Source organism: Carex rostrata, chromosome 26 (genome assembly GCF_964058835.1).
Source record: "Carex rostrata chromosome 26, lpCarRost1.2, whole genome shotgun sequence".
NCBI classification, from domain to species: domain Eukaryota; kingdom Viridiplantae; phylum Streptophyta; class Magnoliopsida; order Poales; family Cyperaceae; genus Carex; species Carex rostrata.
Window position 1 is genome coordinate 7196831 of NC_135943.1, and position 21258 is coordinate 7218088.

Below are 21258 nucleotides of genomic sequence, written 5' to 3' on the forward strand. Positions count from 1 at the left end.
ACGGTTTGGGTACTTTTCGAAATCGCGTGCGTTAGTTTTTTAAATTTAATTTTTTTATATAAATAAAAAAAATCGGAAAAAATTTCAATCTCCCCTCAAATTGCCAAGGCTTATATGTTTCTTTTGAGCTTCCTTTCAGCAACAATCACAGTGGAAAATTGAAACTAGTTGAGAATGGATGACGACAAGATAAAATCTAACCAAATCAGTTTAGTTGTCGATTTCTTTTTGTTGTTTTTTTTCTCTGTTTTTTTTTTTTGCTATTTTTTTGTAGAATATATAAAGCCTAGAAGTAGAATTTGAGTGGTAGGATACGTAAACTGAATAAAATTTGGGAGTGTTTTTTTTTATTTTAAAGTAATTCTTTCTACCCCTTAAAAGATTTATTTTTATCCAGCAAAATCTTTCAATCAATTAACTTTCATTCTATATTTGTACTAAAAATGATTTCAAAATTAGTAGTTTATTTTAATAATTTGAAATGTACGATATGGTGGTGAATTTTTTTTATCATCTTTGAAAATAAAACAAATAATCAGTTTTGTGGAAATTTCGAAATTGATCAGATTCGGAGATTTAGTCTGCAAAACCATTATCTGTACTTGATGCATGTATTAAATGTGAGAATAGTCTGAAGAGCCAAGACGCTAGTTTGGCAAGTTTAACATGCGTAACTGATAAATTTGGAAATGATTTACCTCTTTAAAAACATGGTAAATGAAAAAAAAATGATTTATCTCTTTTATAAAAATGGTAAACAAAATAATTGATTAAAAGTAACTGATCGAAAGGCATGTAACATTCTAACCTAACCTAATGTTGTCTGCTGCGGCTCTGCCTGCGCTAATAATCTCTTTTGATTTGTTTTGTTTTGTTTTGTTTTGTTTTCCTTTTTATCACCTCGGGATTTCACCTCTGGGCTCTGGTCATGTCATGTACCATCAGATCAGATCGGACCCAGGCTCTGCGCTTCTTTTTGTTATTTTTATTATAAAGAGGGGTTAAATTTAAAAGCAAAATCAACATCCACTTTAGAATTTAGGATCAGATGCTGTTGGCTGTTGCTGTAGTGTTGGGTACAAAAGGGGCACGTAAATCTAAATTATATTACATTCTCCCTCGGTATTAACGCCGCAATCATTATCACAATTCACAAGTGAAGTACGTCTACGTCTCATATATTTTATTTTTTATTTTTTATTTTTTATTTTTATGTGCCGCACCCGCACTGTCTCCAAAAATAATTATCGGTATCCATTTTGATGTAACAGGTCAGGCCCGTTAAATAAAGGCCTTAAAATGTGGGTTCACTTAAAGACCCAAATTAAATTATGGTCAATATCGAGATTTAAATGGAAGCCGTTAAAAGTCGACCAGCCCATTAAGGCCCAACATTTGAACTGTTTATTTAACTTTACTTTTACTTTAAATTTGTTTTTAATTTTTTTATCGAAGCTAAAGGCTAAAGGCTAAAGCCGTCAGCCGTGCTATGAAAAAGCAAATTTGGTAGGAGGAAAACGAAATGGATCGAGTATTGTGAAATCATTGTCCATTTGCATTTTTGGTAGGAGGAAAACAATCGGAGTTTGAATTCCAAGGCGATCTCGACCGACGGATTCGAATCGGATGGTTGCGATCCAAAACCCAAAAGTTGGGTTACTTTAGGGGATCCGGACCCCACCTTGTTGGGCTATCAGTCAGCACTGGGTTTATTTGGTCACTAGCCTCTAGATAGCCCAATAAACCCTGCAGTTGCACTTGCAGGGCGATTACATTATAATGAAGAACAATTTAAATTTGTCAATAAATACTGTTATAGAGAATTATGTTAATTTTCACAAATGCGAAGGAGTTTTTGTGGAAAATTTTCCCCTCTAAACCCCTCAAAAAAATTCAAAATTAGATATCCCCTCTAAACTTCATAATATCATATTTATCCTTCTAAACTTCAATTCGGTCAATCAAATAATTTGCCGTTCAGTCTGAAAATACACAAGTCCCTGGTTCTCTTCTCTTCTCACTATTTTACATTTTAAGGTTCAAATAAAGAAGCAAATATTTTCTCATACAAGTAATGTATTTGGGGGAGCTCTTTGAGAGGCTCAACTTTAAATTTATTTTGCTCCCGCTCCCACTCGCACTTGTATTCTTTCTGTTGTGACTTGTGAGGAAAAAAATCACAAAAAAATTATATATTTTTTCTTTTTCAAAGTGCATAATCTTATAAGATATAGCGGTAATTCGTACAAATGGGTGAGTAAATCATATTTTATAATTTTGAAATGAGTTTTAATAGAAAATGCAACAAAATGGGCAAAATTGTGAATATTTAAGTTTAGAAGGGTAAATTTGATATTATAAAGTTTAGAGGGAGATTTTTTATTTATAGAAATTATTAAAGTCACACGTACGAAAACAGAAAGAGTACGTGATTTTCAATAAATATAGAAATATCTGATTCAATGAATCTGATCCAAATATATGGATCGGTCTCAAACTCTCAATGGTCCAGATTCATACATATATATATTAATGATGAAAAATGAGAAATTTGTGTGCCACATTTCATCTGATACTAAGTGGATCTAATTCAATGAGTCAGATCTAATTTATTTTTAAAATTTGATAGAGGCCGACCTTTCTAAATTTTTTTTTTATTAAAAAAAAAAATCCAACTTAGATCTTCATCATTGAGATCGATCCATTTTTTATCTGATTTTCTGTGACATCTAAATTTCAAATTTTCCCATCAACATCTATTTTTATTTTTAAAATAAAATATATCTATAGATCTGGATCATTGAGACCGATCCATATATTTGAATCGGACTCATTGAGCCAGATCTCTCTAGATTTGTTGGAATTCAAGTATTCTTTCTATTTTCTTCCGTACGTATGAATTTAATAATTTGTATAGATAAAAAATTTCCAGTTTAGAGGGGGGTAATACGTAGTTTCGAACTATTTAAGGGGTATACGTGAAATTCTCCAAATCGGATCATTTCCGTTGGGGGAATTTCAATAATTGTTCAAGTTTTCTGTTCACGTCCGAAGACGAAGAACGAGGGTTTCTCTCGGAGCGTACAGACTACAAACCCTAAAATCGAAGACGAAGAAAGCCAGGGTTAGGGTTTCTATGCCCTTCTCAACAATTTTATCTCCCATCTTGTTCATATTCCCAGTTTCTTTTCCGTTGTTTTTATTCCGTGTAAAACCTAGAATGCATGCCCCGATTCTACTTTTTTCCAATTTCTTGTTCGTGCAAATTTTCACATATCCCCTCGTGAAATTTTATGTACGACTAAGTTCTTGTGTGTGTGACAGCATTTTCAGTACCAGCAATTGGTACCTACCCAGCCATACCAGCCATCATTCCATATTACATGCTAAATAGTTGACAATTTTAACTTATGTTTTAACGATTTTTTTTTTTTTTTTGTTGTACATCAGATGCAATGCCAGCATCTTGTTCATATTCCGAGTTTGTTTTCCGTTGTTTTATTGCGGTGTAAAACCTAGAATGCATGCCCCGATTCTGCTTTTTTCAAATTTCTTGTTCGTGCAAATTTTCAGATATTCCCCCGTGAAATCTGATGTACGACTAAGTTCTTGTGTAACAACATGTTCAGTACCAGCAATTGGTATCAACCCAGCCATACCAGCCATCATTCCACATAACATGCTAACTAATTGACAATTTTAACTTATAACGATTTTTTATTTTATTTTTGTTGTACATCAGATGCAATACTTGGATCCTGGCAATACACAAATGAGGCTCCCGTCTCTATATGGTGGGCCTACTTTTATGACTCACCATCATGGTTATGCCTCTGGACAAAATTCATCTATGGTTACACCTCCATTTGCTACTGCTGCTTCGTCTTCCTCTTCTGTACCCAATAATTTCAGGGAATTCCGAAGTGAAGCAGCCAATAGCCAATTAAATGGTATTTTTTTTTTAAATGGAGTAATTTCATATGCCCATTCAAAGCTTTAGAATATCAACTACACGCCTCAACATTTCTAGAACACGGAAATGTGACGTACTCCTGCTCTCTTGCTATATCCAATGTGGGGGGGGGGGGGCGACACTAAAAGCCAATCTTTTTGTTGCCTCATCATTTCCAGGTTTAACTTTTACGATGGGTATTGAATAATCTTATCCTCTTGGCAAGGGCAAACATTAGTCTGTTTAAATTATGGTATGTCCGAAGTATCCCTTATTTTGTTAAAAATCTTCCTAAACTACCTTCCTTTTCCTTTGTCCGTTTGGGGTGAGATAGTGAACTGATCAGCGAGGTACAGGTACACAAAACCCAAAGTGATATGGCTCTAAATTTGTTTGTTTGTAATAACAAAATTAAACTATTCACTCTTGTAGGGAATGTGGCACTCTATCAGGATAGTGGGGTCTCTACTTCTTCTATTGTTGAAGCCGATGGAATCATGCGCCATAGAAACAACATGGTGGTGATGAGTAATGCCATCAAAGAGGTAGGATTCTTGCCTGAGGGACTCTATAGTGATACTGTTCCTCAGGTCACTTCCAGCCCTTCTCTTACCAGTACTGGACAAGAGCTGAATCTACGAGGTATCTCACTTTCTCTCTCCTCATAAAATAGTGTAGTGGTGGTATTGTTAGACCAGTACCATATTTGCACCAACGCTGACTATGATTACATTATTAATTTTAAATGGTTAGAATATGTATCAGCCATTTTTTATCTATATATTGTAAACCTGTAGCGACTAAGTAAATTGTAATAATTGTCATGGTAGGAAATTCAACTGAGATGTCTAGCCAGGTATTAACCTCACATGATCATGCAAGCCCCATGATAAACTCTTCATATCACCATCAACAAGCTCACAGGCTCCGAGTTGACCAGTTAGTTGACCAACAGAAAGCAAGAGCAATTCAGCTGAAAAAAAATCAACAGCTTTTACTGATGTACCATCATGCAATGGTATGCCGAAAGAAAGAGGGTTGTGGGCTCCCAATGTGTAGTAAATTGAAAAAGACTCTTGACCATGCTGTCCTCTGTGACAATGCAAATTGCACAAGGAGTTGCCTAATTACCCAAAAAGTGATCAGGCACTTCAAGTTATGTCATGATCCGAGATGCGTGCTCTGTGGGCCTGTTAAAGAAAGTGTGAGAGGTGCTAAAATTGATAATGAAGAATCAGAAAAGCATGACTCGCTTGCATCTGACGAGCCAGGTCCGAAGCGGGTCAGGACTGATCAACCTGATGTTAGCACTGATCGGAAGAAAGAGAATGAGGCTAATCTTGTATCCGATGAAAAATCTGAGGAATTGAGGGCTGAATCTGTAACAGAGATGGAATTGTGCTGCCCTGTAAAGTCTGAGAAGGAATTTAGGGCTGAATCTGTAACATGTGTGGAACTGGACTTATCTGTAAATAACTCGGTAAAGAAAACTGGTGTGAAATCCACAGCAGATAAAGCGTTGGCAAAGGAGGCTAGGGTGAAAACTGTCACACATGTTGTTGTCAATGAGTCTGACAATGAGGAGGATGGGTCTGAACCTGTGGAACATTTGGAAGATCGTGATCCTCTTAATAATATATTGGAGGACAGAACAAAGGTCGGGCTGGTGGTACATGTAGAGTCTTGTGCCAATGAGACCATAGAGGAGACTACTAAAAGATATAGAGGTGCTTCTTTACTTGATACATTTACACTGGAGGAGATAAACATCCATTTGAGCAGTCTTAGGTTCTGTGAAAAGAAGGTTAGTTGGGTTTTTTTATATAAACTTTTGCAACTTGTTATATTTTTCATGAATAAGGTCCCTTTTTTGCTGTTATTGCTACTTTAGCCATAAGAAACATTTGAAGTAAGCATACCGGGGGTTATATTAAAGAAATAAAAAGATTCCAAAATATAGGAAAAGCACTGAAAGAAAAGAGAGAAAGAAGAAACTGGCAGTCCTGGAAATACAAAACTAAAAGCCAAAAAATTATGACTCAATAAAGAAAACCATAGCACAGACACTGTCATGTCCATAGATTCTCCATCTTCACTTGGTACCAAAATGCCTTTGGGGTGCACACGAAAGTGTTAATATTTCAATTTGAAATTTAAAAAACAAATTTCAATACGAAAACACTAAGCAAACAGATACGGGGAGGGGGAGGGGAGGGAAGGGAATGAGACAGCTAGATGTTCATTTTATGACTTAAATCAAGAGCTTTTGTGAAGAAAACCATGCCTGCTTGATATTGTGCCGGTCAGTGCTGGTATTGTCAGCTTGCAGCAAGATAAGACAGTCCTTAACTGGTTTAAATTTGGCATAGTAATTATGCCATTTTGTGTCCTTTCTGCCCGTATACCATTTTTCTCTGACTTGTACCCTTTTGCTGTAATGGATTAAATATTTTTCGGCTTCACAAACACAGGTAATAAATGAACAAACTCAGCCACTAGATGAAGCAGAAAATCAGAATACATGTAGTCTATGTGGGTTGGAGGAGCTCCTTTTTGCACCGCCACCACGATACTGTGGCAAGTGCAGTGTGCTCATAGCCTCGCACGGTGTCTACTATTGCACCAATGAAACTGAAGACAAGGACAAAAAGTTGCCAAGTTCTGTTCCCATTTCCCTCTGTAGCAAGTGTTATAATGTAGGCGGAGAGCTCATCAAACTTCCATTAGGGGATGTTTCTAAGGCGTTCTTTGAGAAGCGGTCGAATTACGCTGAAACTGATGCCGAGTCTGAATGGGTATGGATTTTTTTTTTTTTGTTCCTCTTCTTTTAAATATTGATGGTATATGTGATATATTCTGATTGCATGTTTTGAGAAGCCTTTTTAGTTATGCTAAAAACTGTGTAGTCGCTGACATGACAATATGTTTTCCTTTTTCTTGTTGTGTGAGTGGGCGATGGAGGCAACAAAATGACTAATCATATTGGACCAGATGGGTTTCTAGGTCATTTAGGTAGATTGGGTCCTGTTGTTTTACTAGTTTGTCAGGTTGTGCTCAGGTTAGGTGGCTTTCAAGTCATGTCATAGTTTTCCAGTTTTAGTGTCTGGCATTTGGATTTGTTCTGGCCTACTAGTCTATGGTTTGTTTTGGCATCAAGTAGTTTTATATAAGAAAGTATCTGTTTTGGTGATCCTTTGGGTTCAGTAATTTTATAAGGTATCATTGCAGAAGCAGGCCTGTGTGTATTATGTTTCTGGTTTAGACTGATTAATTATGCTTTTGGTGCTGAATAGTAGTGATACACTATCCATCTGGTTCTTATCAGTACCAAGCTTGTCTTGTTCAGCATGAACTGGTTTGGCACCGTTCAAAATTGTGCTTAAAACATCATCTGATATTTGGCAGAATATAATTTAATTCGTGTATTTTGAGAAAGTTTAAGTAAAAAAATAGGTTTTTTAAAAATAGAAGATGACGAATGTCCCAAAAATGTTGAATTTTGTTTAACGCCAATACATTCTGCTATAGAGCCTGACCAATTCAGCACCAATTGGGCACCATACTGCTATTATGGCAATCCATTTCATGGAATGATGTCTTAATCTCTAATTCTTCTATGTTTTGCCAGTGGGTACAATGCTCCAAGTGCGAGGCATGGCAGCATCAAATTTGTGCCTTATTTAATGGAAAAAGGAATCAGTCTAATGTAGAATACGTGTGTGTGACCTGCTTCTCGACAGAAATGGAAAATGGAATCTGTAAATCCCTAGCTCCAATTAAAGTGTTTGGGGCTTGTGACTTGCCTCGAACTATGCTGAGCGACCACATAGAGAAATGGCTCTTTACTCGTCTTGAGATTGAGAGAGAAGAAAGGGCTACTAACTTGGGAAAGGTGGTTGAAGAGGTCAGTGTTTTATTATTTTATTTCCCCATTTTGGTCACTTGCACATATAAGTTCCCTTTTGGTCCCTAGAATATCAAGTTGTAGCAAATTAGTGTGGATCCATGATGGAATGGATTTTCATCCATTTATTGAACAAATATGAATGATATAATGTTACAAGTTGATAAATTTAGGGACCAAGAAGGGACATTTGAAACACTTAGTAACTGCAACGGGATAAGGGTGATACACCATCTTTATAAGTTCCTCCAATATGATCCTTAAAAGTAAACATGAGAAATATAGGAGTGAGGGTGATACACCATCTGCATAAATTACAACCATTTTCTCTCTTTTGGAAAAAAAGAATGAGTAAGAAGACTGAGAGAATAGCTCTGACAGTTAAAGGTTGCATGACGTGTTATCTCATATGCTGGTTGTATATGATTGAATGATTTTTCTTTTTAAGAAGCAAAGATTTTGGTAAAATTTCAGGTACCAGGAGTGGAAGGCCTCTGTGTAAGAGTGGTTTCTGCCGTAGATCGTGTGGCTAATGTGAATAGAAATTTTAAAGAATTTCTCAAGGACGAAAATTATCCTTCAGAATTCCCTTACAAATCTAAGGTATTTTTATTTTATTCAACCATTTTGTTCGCTTTTTTCTTTGGAAAAAGTATGGCACTGGTAGAAACCAGCCAATGACACTTCTGCAATTTGCTAATGATTTATATGCTTTCTCTTTTGAATAAATAGGAAGAGAAAATTTAAACATTTCCTAATATATAGCACTTCGTGCAAACAAAAAGATAATGCGATTTTCCTGTACCTTTTCTAACTAGATTGTTCTCATTACAAAAACAGGCTATAGTGTTATTCCAAAAGATAGAAGGTGCCGATGTCTGCCTCTTTGCTATGTATGTGCAAGAGTATGGATCTCAGTGTCCTCTGCCAAACCAACGGCACGCATACATCTCCTATATTGATTCGATTAAATATTTTCAGCCTGAAATCAAATCTTCGACTGGCGAAGCTCTTCGAACGTTCGTGTATCACGGCATTCTGGTAAACATTGAAATTTGTCTACGATCATATTATTCTTTTACACATTAAAATTGTTTCCAAATCCAGATGTGTATCAAAATGTAATTCTGTAATGAATTTTATTTTGTAACAAGCCAGTTCAATTAACGGCCTTTGGAGATGTTTAAGTCCAAATTATGAAAAAACTATGTCTTTAAATATATAAGTTAGCGCATAAAATGAAATATAATAAATGCAAGGTCATTTTGGAACACCTGATATGCAATTTGACTTGGTTTCTGGTCTTCATTAAATAATAACAAGTTTTGTATTAAAATCAATTATTCCTAGTATTTTCACTTGTGTTAGAAAACTTATTATACAGTTTTGCCCAAAATCCTTTCAGAAATCAGTATTTGTTGCCCCCAATATATTAAATATTTAAAATTTGCATTGTTCCCTGAACAAATAATAGTTCATTCTTAGGATAATGATTATTAGTTCAACTTTCCTTGTAGATAATTGTTTTAAAGCCCCGAAAGCCTACCAGAGCCATGGTGCATTTGAGGACATGAATCATTTGCCAGAAAAGTTTTTAGCCTTTGGGCTATATAGAAAGAAAAGATTCCATTGTTTATTTCTTGAGTAAATTCTTCCAAATACGATAGTGTGATCTTGATTTTTGTTTTCCTTTTTTAATGTAGATCGCGTACTTAGACTACTGCAAGAAAAGGGGATTTGCGAGCTGCTCACTTTGGGCATGTCCTCCCACAAAACATGATGACTATATTCTATATTGTCATCCTGCGTGTCAGAAGATGCCTAAAGCTGAAAAACTAAGGAGCTGGTATGTCCATTACTGAAGGCAATAATGATCAAAGTACTTGGTTGCTTAAAGCGAATAAGGGAACCGAGATCAAAGAAAACAAAAGGTGCTAACCTGGGGAGGGGGGAGGTAGAGAAAATTTGAAGTTCGCAATTTAGAGAGATTTGATATTGGTCATATTCAATCTTCAGTTGGTCAGCAATTTTCTATTAAATAATCAATCTCTGTTTGTCCTTTTGACCATTCAGTTTGGTATAGAATGGTTTGGCCTGACTTCTTAGCTTGCGAAGTTTTTGATGTAATGAATTGATTTTAACATGAAAATTTTCAAAATTTTAGGTATCAAGCTATGATAGCCAAGGCTTTAAAGGAGAAAGTGGTGGTGGAGCGTACCAACCTGTATGACTACTACCTTATACCTACAAACAATTGGAAAACTAGTGTCTCAGCTGCACACCTTCCGTATTGTGAAAATGATTTCTGGCCAGGAGAGGCTGAGTTTATTCTCTCAAATAAAGAAAAAAGTGGCCCTGATAAAAAAGAAACCGAACCTAAAGGACGAGCCATGCGTGCAGCAAAGCGAGGTTTGATGGATGGCAGACCTGACGATATCATGTTCTTACACAAGGTATGCATTTGATGCAACTGGGCATTTTGTTATAATACAGTGTTTATGTTCTAGGAGATATTTAAATTTCTTCGCCCCTGGAGAAAAATATATGTGATACATATCATACAAAACATGGGTTATTGAAGTAAAATTCATATATGTATTGCTCTTCCATTCCGCCATTTTTTCTAAATATGCCCACACTTCTTCCTCGATTGGTGTAGAAAGTAATGGTCATTTGATTTGGGGTAGGCGAATACATAGAGGGTGTAAATCAACGATACTGAGGTTATTGATGCAGTATTTTTTTCAGATATTATTATGTTCTAAATGGGATTATTTTGGTATTTCCGTACAATCCAGGTATACATAAATAAGTATTGGACCTCTTCATTGAAATTTTTTTTTTTTTTGTTACGAAACATTAAGTTCACTTGACATTATCTTGTGTATGACAGCTTGGAGAGAGGATGAGATCAATCAAAGAAGACTTCATATTAATTTACTTGCAACCCACCTGCAAGCATTGCCGACGCGCAATCGTCTCTGGTACAAGATGGGTCTGCACCAGCTGCAAGAATTTTCTTCTCTGTGATCAGTAAGTTCAAACCCTTAAGCCTATGCAAATGTATTTTGATAATATGGTTGTGCCAGGGATTCTTGAAGTCCCAAGGGGCTAGGGAAAATCAATTTTCTTTATTCATCTTTTTAACCCATTCTCTCTGTTTTTTGGTAAATCCATTTTATCGGGCACTCATTATGCAGTTCTTTACCTGTTCTCTATTTCTTTTTTGTAAATCCTGTTAAGAATCCTATCAATATCTGTGAATAATCCTACCAAAATCTGTCAAGAATCCTATCAATCCTCTAAGGATTTCTTCCTATTTAGGGCGTCTCCTCTCTGCACTACTTTGGAAGTTTATTCAATTAAATTATCTTTGTAAATATTGTTCCTTTTAGAAAAGCTAGGTTACAATTGTGTATATAACAGATGTATATGGCTCAGAAATATATATCAGTTTTTAGAGAATTTTTTTTCTTCATCATTTCTATTTTTCTGTCAAATCCATTGTATCTAACCTGTGGGCCCATATTGGTCAATTTTCAGGTGCTACAGTGAGGAAGAAGAACTTTCACCAAAGGAAAAACATCCTACTAGTTCAAAAATTAAGCATGTATTTGAAAAGGTAGCTAAGCAAATTTTCATTTGTACCCGTAAAACTTAAATATCCATACACAACAATGAGAAATCACGAGATATTCCACTCATATCAATGTTTGATAAAAAAAATTCTCTCAGGTACATGAACTAGCACTTCCTGCCACTGACGATCCAGACCCGTGCAAAGAATGTGAGTTTTTTGACAGTAGAATAGACCTTCTCAATCTGTGCCAGAAAAAAATGTACCAGTTTGATACACTGAGGCGCGCCAAGCATTCCACCATGATGATACTTCATCATCTTCACACCCGGTCATGTTCCACCTGCCATACTGAGCTGGAGCCTGATGAGATTTCGTGGCGGTGCCCAAGATGCCCAGGCTATCACATGTGCACCTCTTGCTATGGGCGGGGTGTCTGGGAGTTTGCGCATGATCATGAGCTAGTCAGGTTATGTGAAAATGTGACTGATAAAGTCACAGAAACTCACATTGGAAATGCAAAGGGGAATACCAAAATGGCATTTAAGCAGGTAGTTCTCTTTCTTTTTCCTTTTCTTTTTAATTTTGTACACTACATACCAGTCTAAATTGGGTTTGGCTCCACTCTCCATTAGTAGATTAGGATTTATGGATGTTTAAGCAAATATTGGTTGTGCATTTCATATCTGGCTGGCCAGATTACTTGCAACCTAATAGAACATGTTCTGTCATCATTGATAAAATCATGGCCGGGGAAGGATGGTTCTACAAATCAAGTTCTCGATATAGGAACAAGCTCTTCAATTGGATGGGTCCAGTAAAAAAGAAAAGATTGATTGTTCGGTAGACAAAGGCAGTGCAATTGACTTATTTCTGTGAAGTAGTTCGCGTCTTATATCATAGATATATATATATATATATATATATATATATATGCTAGCTTTTCCTTATCCAGGAGAAAACGCAGAATGATATAAGCTACAAACCTTGACTTTTCTTTCGCGGTTAATATATAGTTAGTCACACAAGTCACACGTCTTTCTACTATGATTGAAACATTTCCAGTTATGTTCCGTTTATGTATGAGTTTATTGGTGTAAATTAATTTTACATAGCAACCGATCAAGGCCTAAAGTCAAAATCATTGGACAGATGCATGCTTTTGAAGTTAGCGGGGTTGAGTTAATGGTTCTATCTGAAATGGTGATGGCCCAACTTTGTACATAGAGAGGGCCTGAACCTGTCTGTATATTCCCTGGCATATACCAGTTTGTCGGGTTAAATCTGTGTTTAATGCAATTTAAATTTGGGCTTCCATTCAATTATTAGACCTACCAATAAGCTATGGTTAGATTCTGACATCTGAGCAGTTCCTGTGCCTGACAACTGTTTCATCTTTTTGTGGAAACAGCTGGCATTACAAACACTGTTGCATGCCTCTCAATGCATCAGTCCTAGGTGCGAAAACAAAGAATGCAGAAAGATGAAGCTGCTGTTCAAGCACGCAGTTCTATGCAAAGTCCGCCAAAGTGGTGGCTGCTCGATCTGCAAAAAAGTGTGGTATTTGATGCAACTTCATTGCTCCTCTTGCCAGGATCTAAACTGCAAAGTTGCTCGGTGCAGGTATGTTACCAAACTTTTGTATCTTTATTTTAGGTACAGTTCTGGTGCCCACTACTTTCAGTTCCAAAAGTTGCCTCAATCTCACTTCTGTATTAGTACTACAAACCCCAATGCCCCATAAATGAATGCTCATAATTTTTTTAAATACTTTTAGTTCCCCTGCTGCCAACTCAAAAGGGTTAAAATGTAACGCACCAAGCTGATTAAAACGGAAAACAAATAGCGTTATTTTGCTGGGCTCTTGATTTTGTTGAAATGAGCGTAAAAAATTATGAGATTTGGAAGGGCATACATGATATATCACATCTGAATAGATCTAAAATTCAACAGACCTTGCTTGGCTGAACTTCAGGTTTTAAATAATACACAAGTGAGGTCATGAGTAATGACAATTTATGGCGCATCCAAATGTTCTTCTTATTTTATTTATTGTCCATTTAATTTGGACTTTATTTATTATATTTTTTGTTATTGTTTCTGTTGGTTTATTTACTAATTAAGATGGTTTTATTGTCTTTAGGGAAATCAAGGAACATACGACCAAACTGCGCGTTCACTTGGGCTCTTGATCTCGATGTGAATAGCAGTATTGTACAGATCTCTCCAGAAACTTGATGGCGAGAGGGAGGGGGGGCATGGAGACTAACTTAGAATAGTTTTTTTTTTTTTGTTTTGTTATTTTGATGTAATTTTTTAAATTTAGAAGACTGTCAAAAAGGTTTTGCCTCATAGATGATGGCACAGTTTGATTTGTGCTGCATTTGTGTATATCTATATAATTTGTAGATATTGCTGTTATTTAGAAACGTGCAAATTAAAATCATAGAGAAGCTCTTTGATGGGCTAAAGTTTTCATAAGAGAAATATCAATCAAAGTAACAAGGAGATTAAAAGCCCATAATTAAGCCTGTGCTATGGCCCAATGAATTCAATGGGTAGTGCCTTGAACTTGAAGCAAGCACAAGACAGGGCAGCAGGTAATGACTTGAGCAATTCTCATGTTTAAGAATATTAAAATATCATATCTTATTCATATCCAGGGATCTGACTGAAACCCTTGCGTATCAACTTCGTCTCTCAAATCTTAAAATCTTCTTTAAAATCTTAAGATAACATCCCCACCAAATGTATCTTTCCAAAATTAATAAATAAATATAAGGATGGATCAATTGGCAATGCTTATTTTCAAAATCTTGACAATAAAATTTTCAAAAGAATTCAAATAATAATTTATAGATATGTTAAGGACGTATATATAGATAGTCTAACAATCAAATTTCATGCAATTTTATTTGATGATGAATCAAGCACCGTTAATTTGGAGTGTTAAAGTTTCAAGTTACTTGATTTACAGTGAATTATATATGAAATTCCACAATATTTTCATAGATATAATATGTGGATAATATAGATCATGCTATAATATTGGATTTTATATTTAAGCTTTATTTTTGAAAATTATCAAGATTTTTAAAATAAAGCATTTTCAATTGATACCTTCACGTAAATAAGAAAATTGATAAATAAACAAATAAATAAACAATAAAAAAGATTGTCTAAACGAAAAGAAGGGTTCATTCACACGAAGCCGAAATTTTTTTTTATACCATATTCCCAATAAACTTAAACCAAAAAAATCATAATTTTGAGAGATTTCTAAAAACACTCAGACCTCCAAATTAATCCGTGACTTCAAAAACGGAGGACCGCCAAATACCCCTGCGGACCCCAACAAAACAACGGAATTTTATTAGATTCGTTTGGTTTAATAAGAATTGTTTAATAATTTTTCAGAAATAAAAGGAATAATTAATCATTTAATTATGTTAGAAAGAAAATTAAATAAAATAGATAAAACATCTTCTAATTTAGATGTATTAGAAGGACTACGAAATATTTTTCAGACATGATTTTTTCCGATTGTAAAAAAATTATACTATTTCTTGGTGTGTTACTGAAAAAAAATAAAAATACTTTGTATCTGAATTATTGATTCCAGTTCAAAAGTCACTTCTAGTAAATATAAAAATTATTGTGTTCTCTTTATTTCTGAAAATTATTAAAAAATATTATTAAATCAAACGAATCAATCAAAGTTTTGAGTTTTTTAGATTTGACGGAGGCTGCAGATTGACTTGAAAGCTTGGGTGATTTTGGAAATCTCTCAAAATTAGAGTATTTTAGTTTATTTTTTTATTATGGTAGAAATAAAAAATTTCGGCACACAGAGATTGCCAACATCAATAAATGTTCCAAGAATTATAAATACAAACATCAAAAGCGCACGCAAAAAGTACATAAATTCACCCAATTTTTTTTTTTTTTTAGTTTAAATTCACCAATTTACTTGTAATGATTATGAATTTATGATGCATCATAACTATAGCAATCCATAAAATCAACTATCTCATACAAGCTCAATAAAGCACTTCTCTCTTGAAGTATGTTTATTTCAATTATCGCATTACACATGAAAAAAAATATGCATATCTTTTTGAAACGATATTTTTTGTTTACAAAAGTTAATGCACACATTATGGACACTAATGTAACTTTTGCATGACTGAAATTTATTCATGCATATTTCATTAGTAAACTACCACCACATATTAATATAATATACACATTTTAGAATTCTTTGTTAAGTAAATATAGTCATCAAACTTAGAATTAGTATTGCAAAATATTATTGCCGACTTTTAAGATATTAGAGAATCAATTTATGGTTTTTCTTGATATTTTATGTTACTCAAGAACATCTATCATGTAGGATGAGATCCTGCGTCTTTCTCCGTTTCCATCTCGAAGAGAATGCTTCTCCCAAAACTCGTCTCTTTCAACTTTAGGCCATGAGACTCGTGTCCACCATAGTGTAGACCTAGGGCCGCATTGACACCTACCGAAGTGAGGTGATGTACCAAATTAATACTACTAACTTTTAGTATATATAATATACCTTTTATACCTCCACCCAACCCGTACCGTACCCGTTGACACCCCTACTGTTGATCACATTTCTCACATACAAATAAACATATGCATATTTTAAGATATTAGAGAGAATCAATTTATGGGTTTTCTTGGTATTTTATGTTATTCAAGAACATCTATCATTTAATGGTCAGCTTGTTTGTGCAAGCACAAGAAACCAATAGACAAACCCAATTTTCTTGTTAATTTATTTATTGTCATTTTAATTTGGATTTGTTTTATTATACTTTTTTTGTTATTGTTTCTATTGGTTTACTTACTTTTATGTCTTTAGGGAAATCAATTAATGAAAACACTTGCAAATTTGTGCTGCACTCGGCATATGAATACTTGATATTAATGATAACCGTCTTGTACAAAACGACTGACTTAACTTAGAGTAGTGTTTAGTTTGATATGATTTTAATTTAGAAGATAGTCAAAAAGGTCGTTGAAAAGAAAGAAAGAAAATGACCAACTTAAAATGATGCTTATTTTGATGTAATTTTTTTATTTAGAAGATTGTGAAAAAGGTTTTGCCTCATAGCCGATAGCACAGCTTCACTTGTGCTGAATTTGTGTATATATCTATTTTATATAAATAGTCTGTGTAACTTTGTTTAGATCGAGGTCACTAAAATTTTCTCTTTGTTATGAATTGATCACTTAATAAGTTTGATTTGTTTTTCAGTAGCCACTAAATTTTTTATTTGTTCCGATCAAGTCAATCAGTTTAGTTTTATGTTTAGAATATTAACGGAATACAATGTGAATTCCATCTCATCACTTCTATAAAAATAATCAAAATTTGTAACTTAATTTTTTGGGACGTTTTGGGGACACAGTTGTTTATCACCCAACAGTTCTCCTTCTTCGATATTTGAGAAGCACTTGAACAAAAACCTACTGGGACAAGTTCTTTTGTCTTTCTTTCAATCAAGATCAAGTTCTTGTGTATCATTAGAAAATGCCTATATTCTCAATTAAATCTTGTTGGTTATGCAACATTTTAGCTTTCTAATTAGTAAACATGGCCAGACAAAAGCCAAGTTTTAAGAATAAAGATTCAACACGCGTGAAGAACTAATTGTAGATTCTCCTTTAATTTGTATACCAATAAACTTTTACGGTTTTACCGTATGGCATCCTAAATTTTGTAAGAGAAAGTGACATTTTGGTTACTTGTTGAATATTAATCAAAGCTAAACTACAGAGGATTCAGTCTTAATTACAAGATAAAATTAATTTCGGAAACTTATTTAATTAATTAAAAAAAGTACATGACATTTGTCCTAATGAGTAAAATACACTAGAAGCTAAATTAGCAAGCACAAAAATTCCATTGGCATAAATAAAAAAGAGGTACTTCAATTTCTTATAAAATATTTCCCAAATTGTTTTTTTTTTAAAGTTGGTTAATAGATGATAAATTGAAGGATTTGATTTATACCTCTTTATAATTTGAATCCAATAGCCATTCTTCCATATTAACAAAATGTAACATAACTTCTTTACAAGGCTAAGCATTTTATTTTAGCCTTAACAAAATATACAAATTAAATAACTGTTGAGAAATTTTAAGATTTATAGATTTATAGATATGTTATGGACAGATAGTCTAACAATCAAATTTTATGTAATTTTTATTTGATGATGCATCAAAAAGCACCGTTAGTTTGGGGTGTTAAAATTTCAAGTTACTTGATATACAGTAAAACATATATTAAATTTCATAATATTTCATAGATACAATATGCGGATAATATGGATCATGCTGTAATATTGGATTTTATATTTAAGCTTTATTTTTTTTAGTTATCAGATTTTCAAAATATTCAATTTATAGTTTGATACCCTCACATAAGTAAAAAAAACTGATAGATAAATATATAAATATTTTTTTTTGTTCAAACAAAAGAAAGGTTTGTGTCACACCCCGAGACAATCCGCCACGTATTTCTATATAAGGCGTATTCACATCACATACATTATCAATAACAATATAATAAAGCCACATTTTATTTCATAAGCAAAAGAGTTTTCACAAGTGATCATGGCGGACATGGCTAGTAACACAGACATTGCCATGCCTGCTCAATGTATCAATATAGAATCATGGAAACAAAAATTAAACAACATGTGACAATTTATCAATAATATGTCTTCTCGCTTAGTCTCACTCTTGTCCTTGCTCGAACTCCTTCCTCTTCGTTACCTGAAATCTACATAAAAGTGGAATGGATGAGAGATCAAACTTTCTCTCAGTGTGGGATTTAGTTCCAGCCCAGAGCTTATAAAACCTTTACTTATATTTACAAATATGATAAAAAATAAAATGCATATGTATTCACTAAAGCAATGCATCTACTACTATTATATGTACTTAATCATTCTTTCATTTTCTTTTCTTATATTCCTCGTTTTTCCGACCGCGGAACTCCCGCCCAATGCTAGAAGAAACCACTTAATTTTCTTGTTTCTTCGACCGCGGAACTCCTGCCCGACACCGAAAGAAACTGCCAACCTAACCGCGGAACTCCCGCCTGACGCTAGGGGCTGTCGCCCTAACCATAGAACTCCCGCCAGACGCTAGGGTTAGACCCGTAATAGGACCGCTTTCGCCTACAGTCACGTTAACGAGGGGTCCAGTCGAACACTAGACCCAATGTATACATCTCAATATGCAAGCATATTGGCCCCTGTTCAATTATCATATTCATTCATTTTCCAAAACACATTTATTCAATCACACAGTTCATGCCATGCTCAACACGTCCTATTCATGCAAGACCATTGGTCAATATATGAATCCTATCATTTCATGCAAATTATTTCTGTCTACTCAAGTCATACGAATGGTTCGAAAACAACATGCATAAATCCAACTAAATGCAATAATAATGAACAGTTAAATGACAATAGGGAAGTAAAATAGTTTTATAAAGTATAGAAAACTCGCACCTGATATCTGAATAAATTATTGGCCGTCTCTTACGTCTCTTAAATCTTCAAACGTCCAACCTAATGAATAAACATATCTGATCTATTTAGAAATGTTTACTTGCTCTGGTATTCTTATCATTTCTTAATACTTCTTATATTTATATTAACATGTTTATTATTCCTAATTTTTATTTTCAGTTAATGTATTCACTAATTCAATATATAGTAAATTTGGGATTCTAATGTAGTAATATAACTTTATAATTTGACAACTTAGTATAAACTATTTACTGGATTTATTTTTAAATAAGGAAGTTCTTAAATTTATTCAAGACAAAATTCTACTTAGAGTTATCAAATACAAAAATATACATTATAATCCGATTGATTTTGAAATCAGATCTTGATAACTTGATAAAAGGAACACGTTATAATAAATTATGTGTCAAACTATATAATTAGAAGTAAATATTAAATTAAAGAGAATAATTCTAGATATTATTATAATAAAGAAATTATTATTAAATGAAAAATATTTCAGATTATATTACAGACATACAAATCATAAATTCCTACAATCTAAGAACTATAATCTACTCTAATTAATATCTATTTATCATGTCCAAATTGATAAAATTTATACAACAATTATAATTAAAGTATCATGATTTTGGATTACCTTAAAGCATGAATTTTTAGACCATAGAGGGAACTTCAATCAAATTTGCCAGAGTAAGATTTCTTTGGATTTTCTTGGGTCGGCGGCTGTGAAGAAATGAAGAAGAAGGAGGAGGAGGAGGAGGAGGAGGAGGAGGAATGAGTCTTTCCTTTGTCCAGAGTTTAAAATATAAATTTGGACTGCTTCTCAAAAAAAGTAGTAATTAGGTTAAAATGGAATGAAATCAATTCTCCATCCAGCTTCCATGCGTGAGACATTAGAATTCAAGTTTAATTACTAAAGTAATTATATATATTTAAGATAGTAGCTAGTTGTATGGAATTGAGAAATGGGAAAAGAAGTTTCCGAATCATGTGCCTAATTGATTAATGCATACATATATATACTTTCCTATTTTGTTGTTAGCTATTGTATTGATATAATGATAATTAATCAAATCATATGCGTCAATTGTTCATCCTTTAGACAGGGCAATATTGCAATGAAATCAAGCCGATTAATTCCCTTAATTGAGTTGCATAAATCTCTCTTCTACTATTTTTTTTTTTTTTTATAATAATAATTGATATTGGTTTAGAAACATTTTTTTTAAAAGAAACATACTAGTGCTAACAATATAAATATAATATGTTACAAAAAGACACATAATCTTTATTATATTATGAAAAACTTTATAATCATGATTAATAATTACTCAATTTTTTTTTTTCCTGAACGTGACGAAACGTTACAGTTTGGCTACGAACGTTCTTGATGTCTTAATTGATAAACATCATACATGTCTTCATGTGTTCATTTTACACAAAGATTTCCAACCACAATAAATGTTCAAAGAATGAAGGAAACAGTACTTAAAATCACCCGATTTACATGTAATTATTATGTTACATCATAATTATAGCAATCGATAAAAATCAACTATCTCATACAAGCTCAATTAAGTTGTTCTCTCTTGAAGTATGTTTATTTCAATTATCTGTTTAATGCTGCAAATAAAAAAAATAAAAAAATTGCATATGTTTCTTAAAGACACTAGCACTAGTGTAGTTTTTTGCATGACCCTTTATTCATACATATTTCATGAGCATATTGCTAGAATACCATTACTTATTAATATAATATGTAAACTTTAAAATTATTTTGCTAGTGAATACAACAATTTTGTATTAGAATCGGTATATTAAAACATTACTTGCCACTTTTAAAATATTAGAGATTTATTTGTAATCAATTTATGGTTTCTTCTCAATATAGTCGTTCAAGTTAGTAACTACTAAAAGCTCATTTTATTAATTGGCATTCTTTCTTCTATCTTGGACAAATAAAAAGACAGCTTTGCATGAAATATTATTGTCAATTGTTGTGCAAATTACAGTATACATAATTTTGCACAATTTCTTCACTTATGTAAAATAAAAAAATTACAGATCTTTCAAATTACACTAGTTTGGTTACATAACACTAATGACAGTAACGATAATTCAGGATAACTATACCATAGATTTGAATTAATAAAAAAGGACAACTAGCAACTCATTCTGAGGGGAATTTTTTTTTTTTTTTGTAATTTTATTTTATTCAAGAACATCTATCATTTAATGGCAGCTTAT

At 33.4% G+C, this 21258-nt stretch overlaps 1 protein-coding gene across 2 annotated transcripts; it reads left to right on the forward strand.

The window, feature by feature from the left end:
* Window positions 1-2995: 2995 nt before the first annotated feature.
* Window positions 2996-13901, forward strand: LOC144544264 (putative histone acetyltransferase HAC-like 3). 2 transcript variants are annotated; one of them, XM_078292723.1, is made up of 15 exons: window positions 2996-3124; window positions 3743-3950; window positions 4385-4594; window positions 4783-5756; window positions 6424-6747; window positions 7581-7856; window positions 8331-8459; window positions 8697-8897; window positions 9560-9702; window positions 10021-10309; window positions 10750-10889; window positions 11400-11478; window positions 11592-11984; window positions 12845-13056; window positions 13577-13901. In XM_078292723.1, exons 2-15 carry the CDS (start codon window positions 3743-3745, stop codon window positions 13623-13625), a joined length of 3627 nt encoding a protein of 1208 aa, XP_078148849.1. In that variant the 5' UTR covers window positions 2996-3124; the 3' UTR covers window positions 13626-13901. The 2 variants fall into 2 exon arrangements, with proteins under 2 accessions (XP_078148849.1, XP_078148850.1); XM_078292724.1 differs by lacking the exon at window positions 2996-3124 and adding an exon at window positions 4132-4205 and having other exon boundaries at window positions 3877-3950.
* The last annotated feature ends 7357 nt before the right edge of the window (window positions 13902-21258 follow it).

Bases quoted from the DNA above. Each gene is read 5' to 3' on its own strand.
- LOC144544264 (XM_078292723.1), top strand. From the start codon at position 3,743: ATGCAATACTTGGATCCTGGCAATACACAAATGAGGCTCCCGTCTCTA. The intron at 6,748-7,580 runs GTATGGATTTTT...ATGTTTTGCCAG, and splicing joins CTGATGCCGAGTCTGAATGG to TGGGTACAATGCTCCAAGTG. The intron at 10,890-11,399 runs GTAAGTTCAAAC...GTCAATTTTCAG, and splicing joins AATTTTCTTCTCTGTGATCA to GTGCTACAGTGAGGAAGAAG.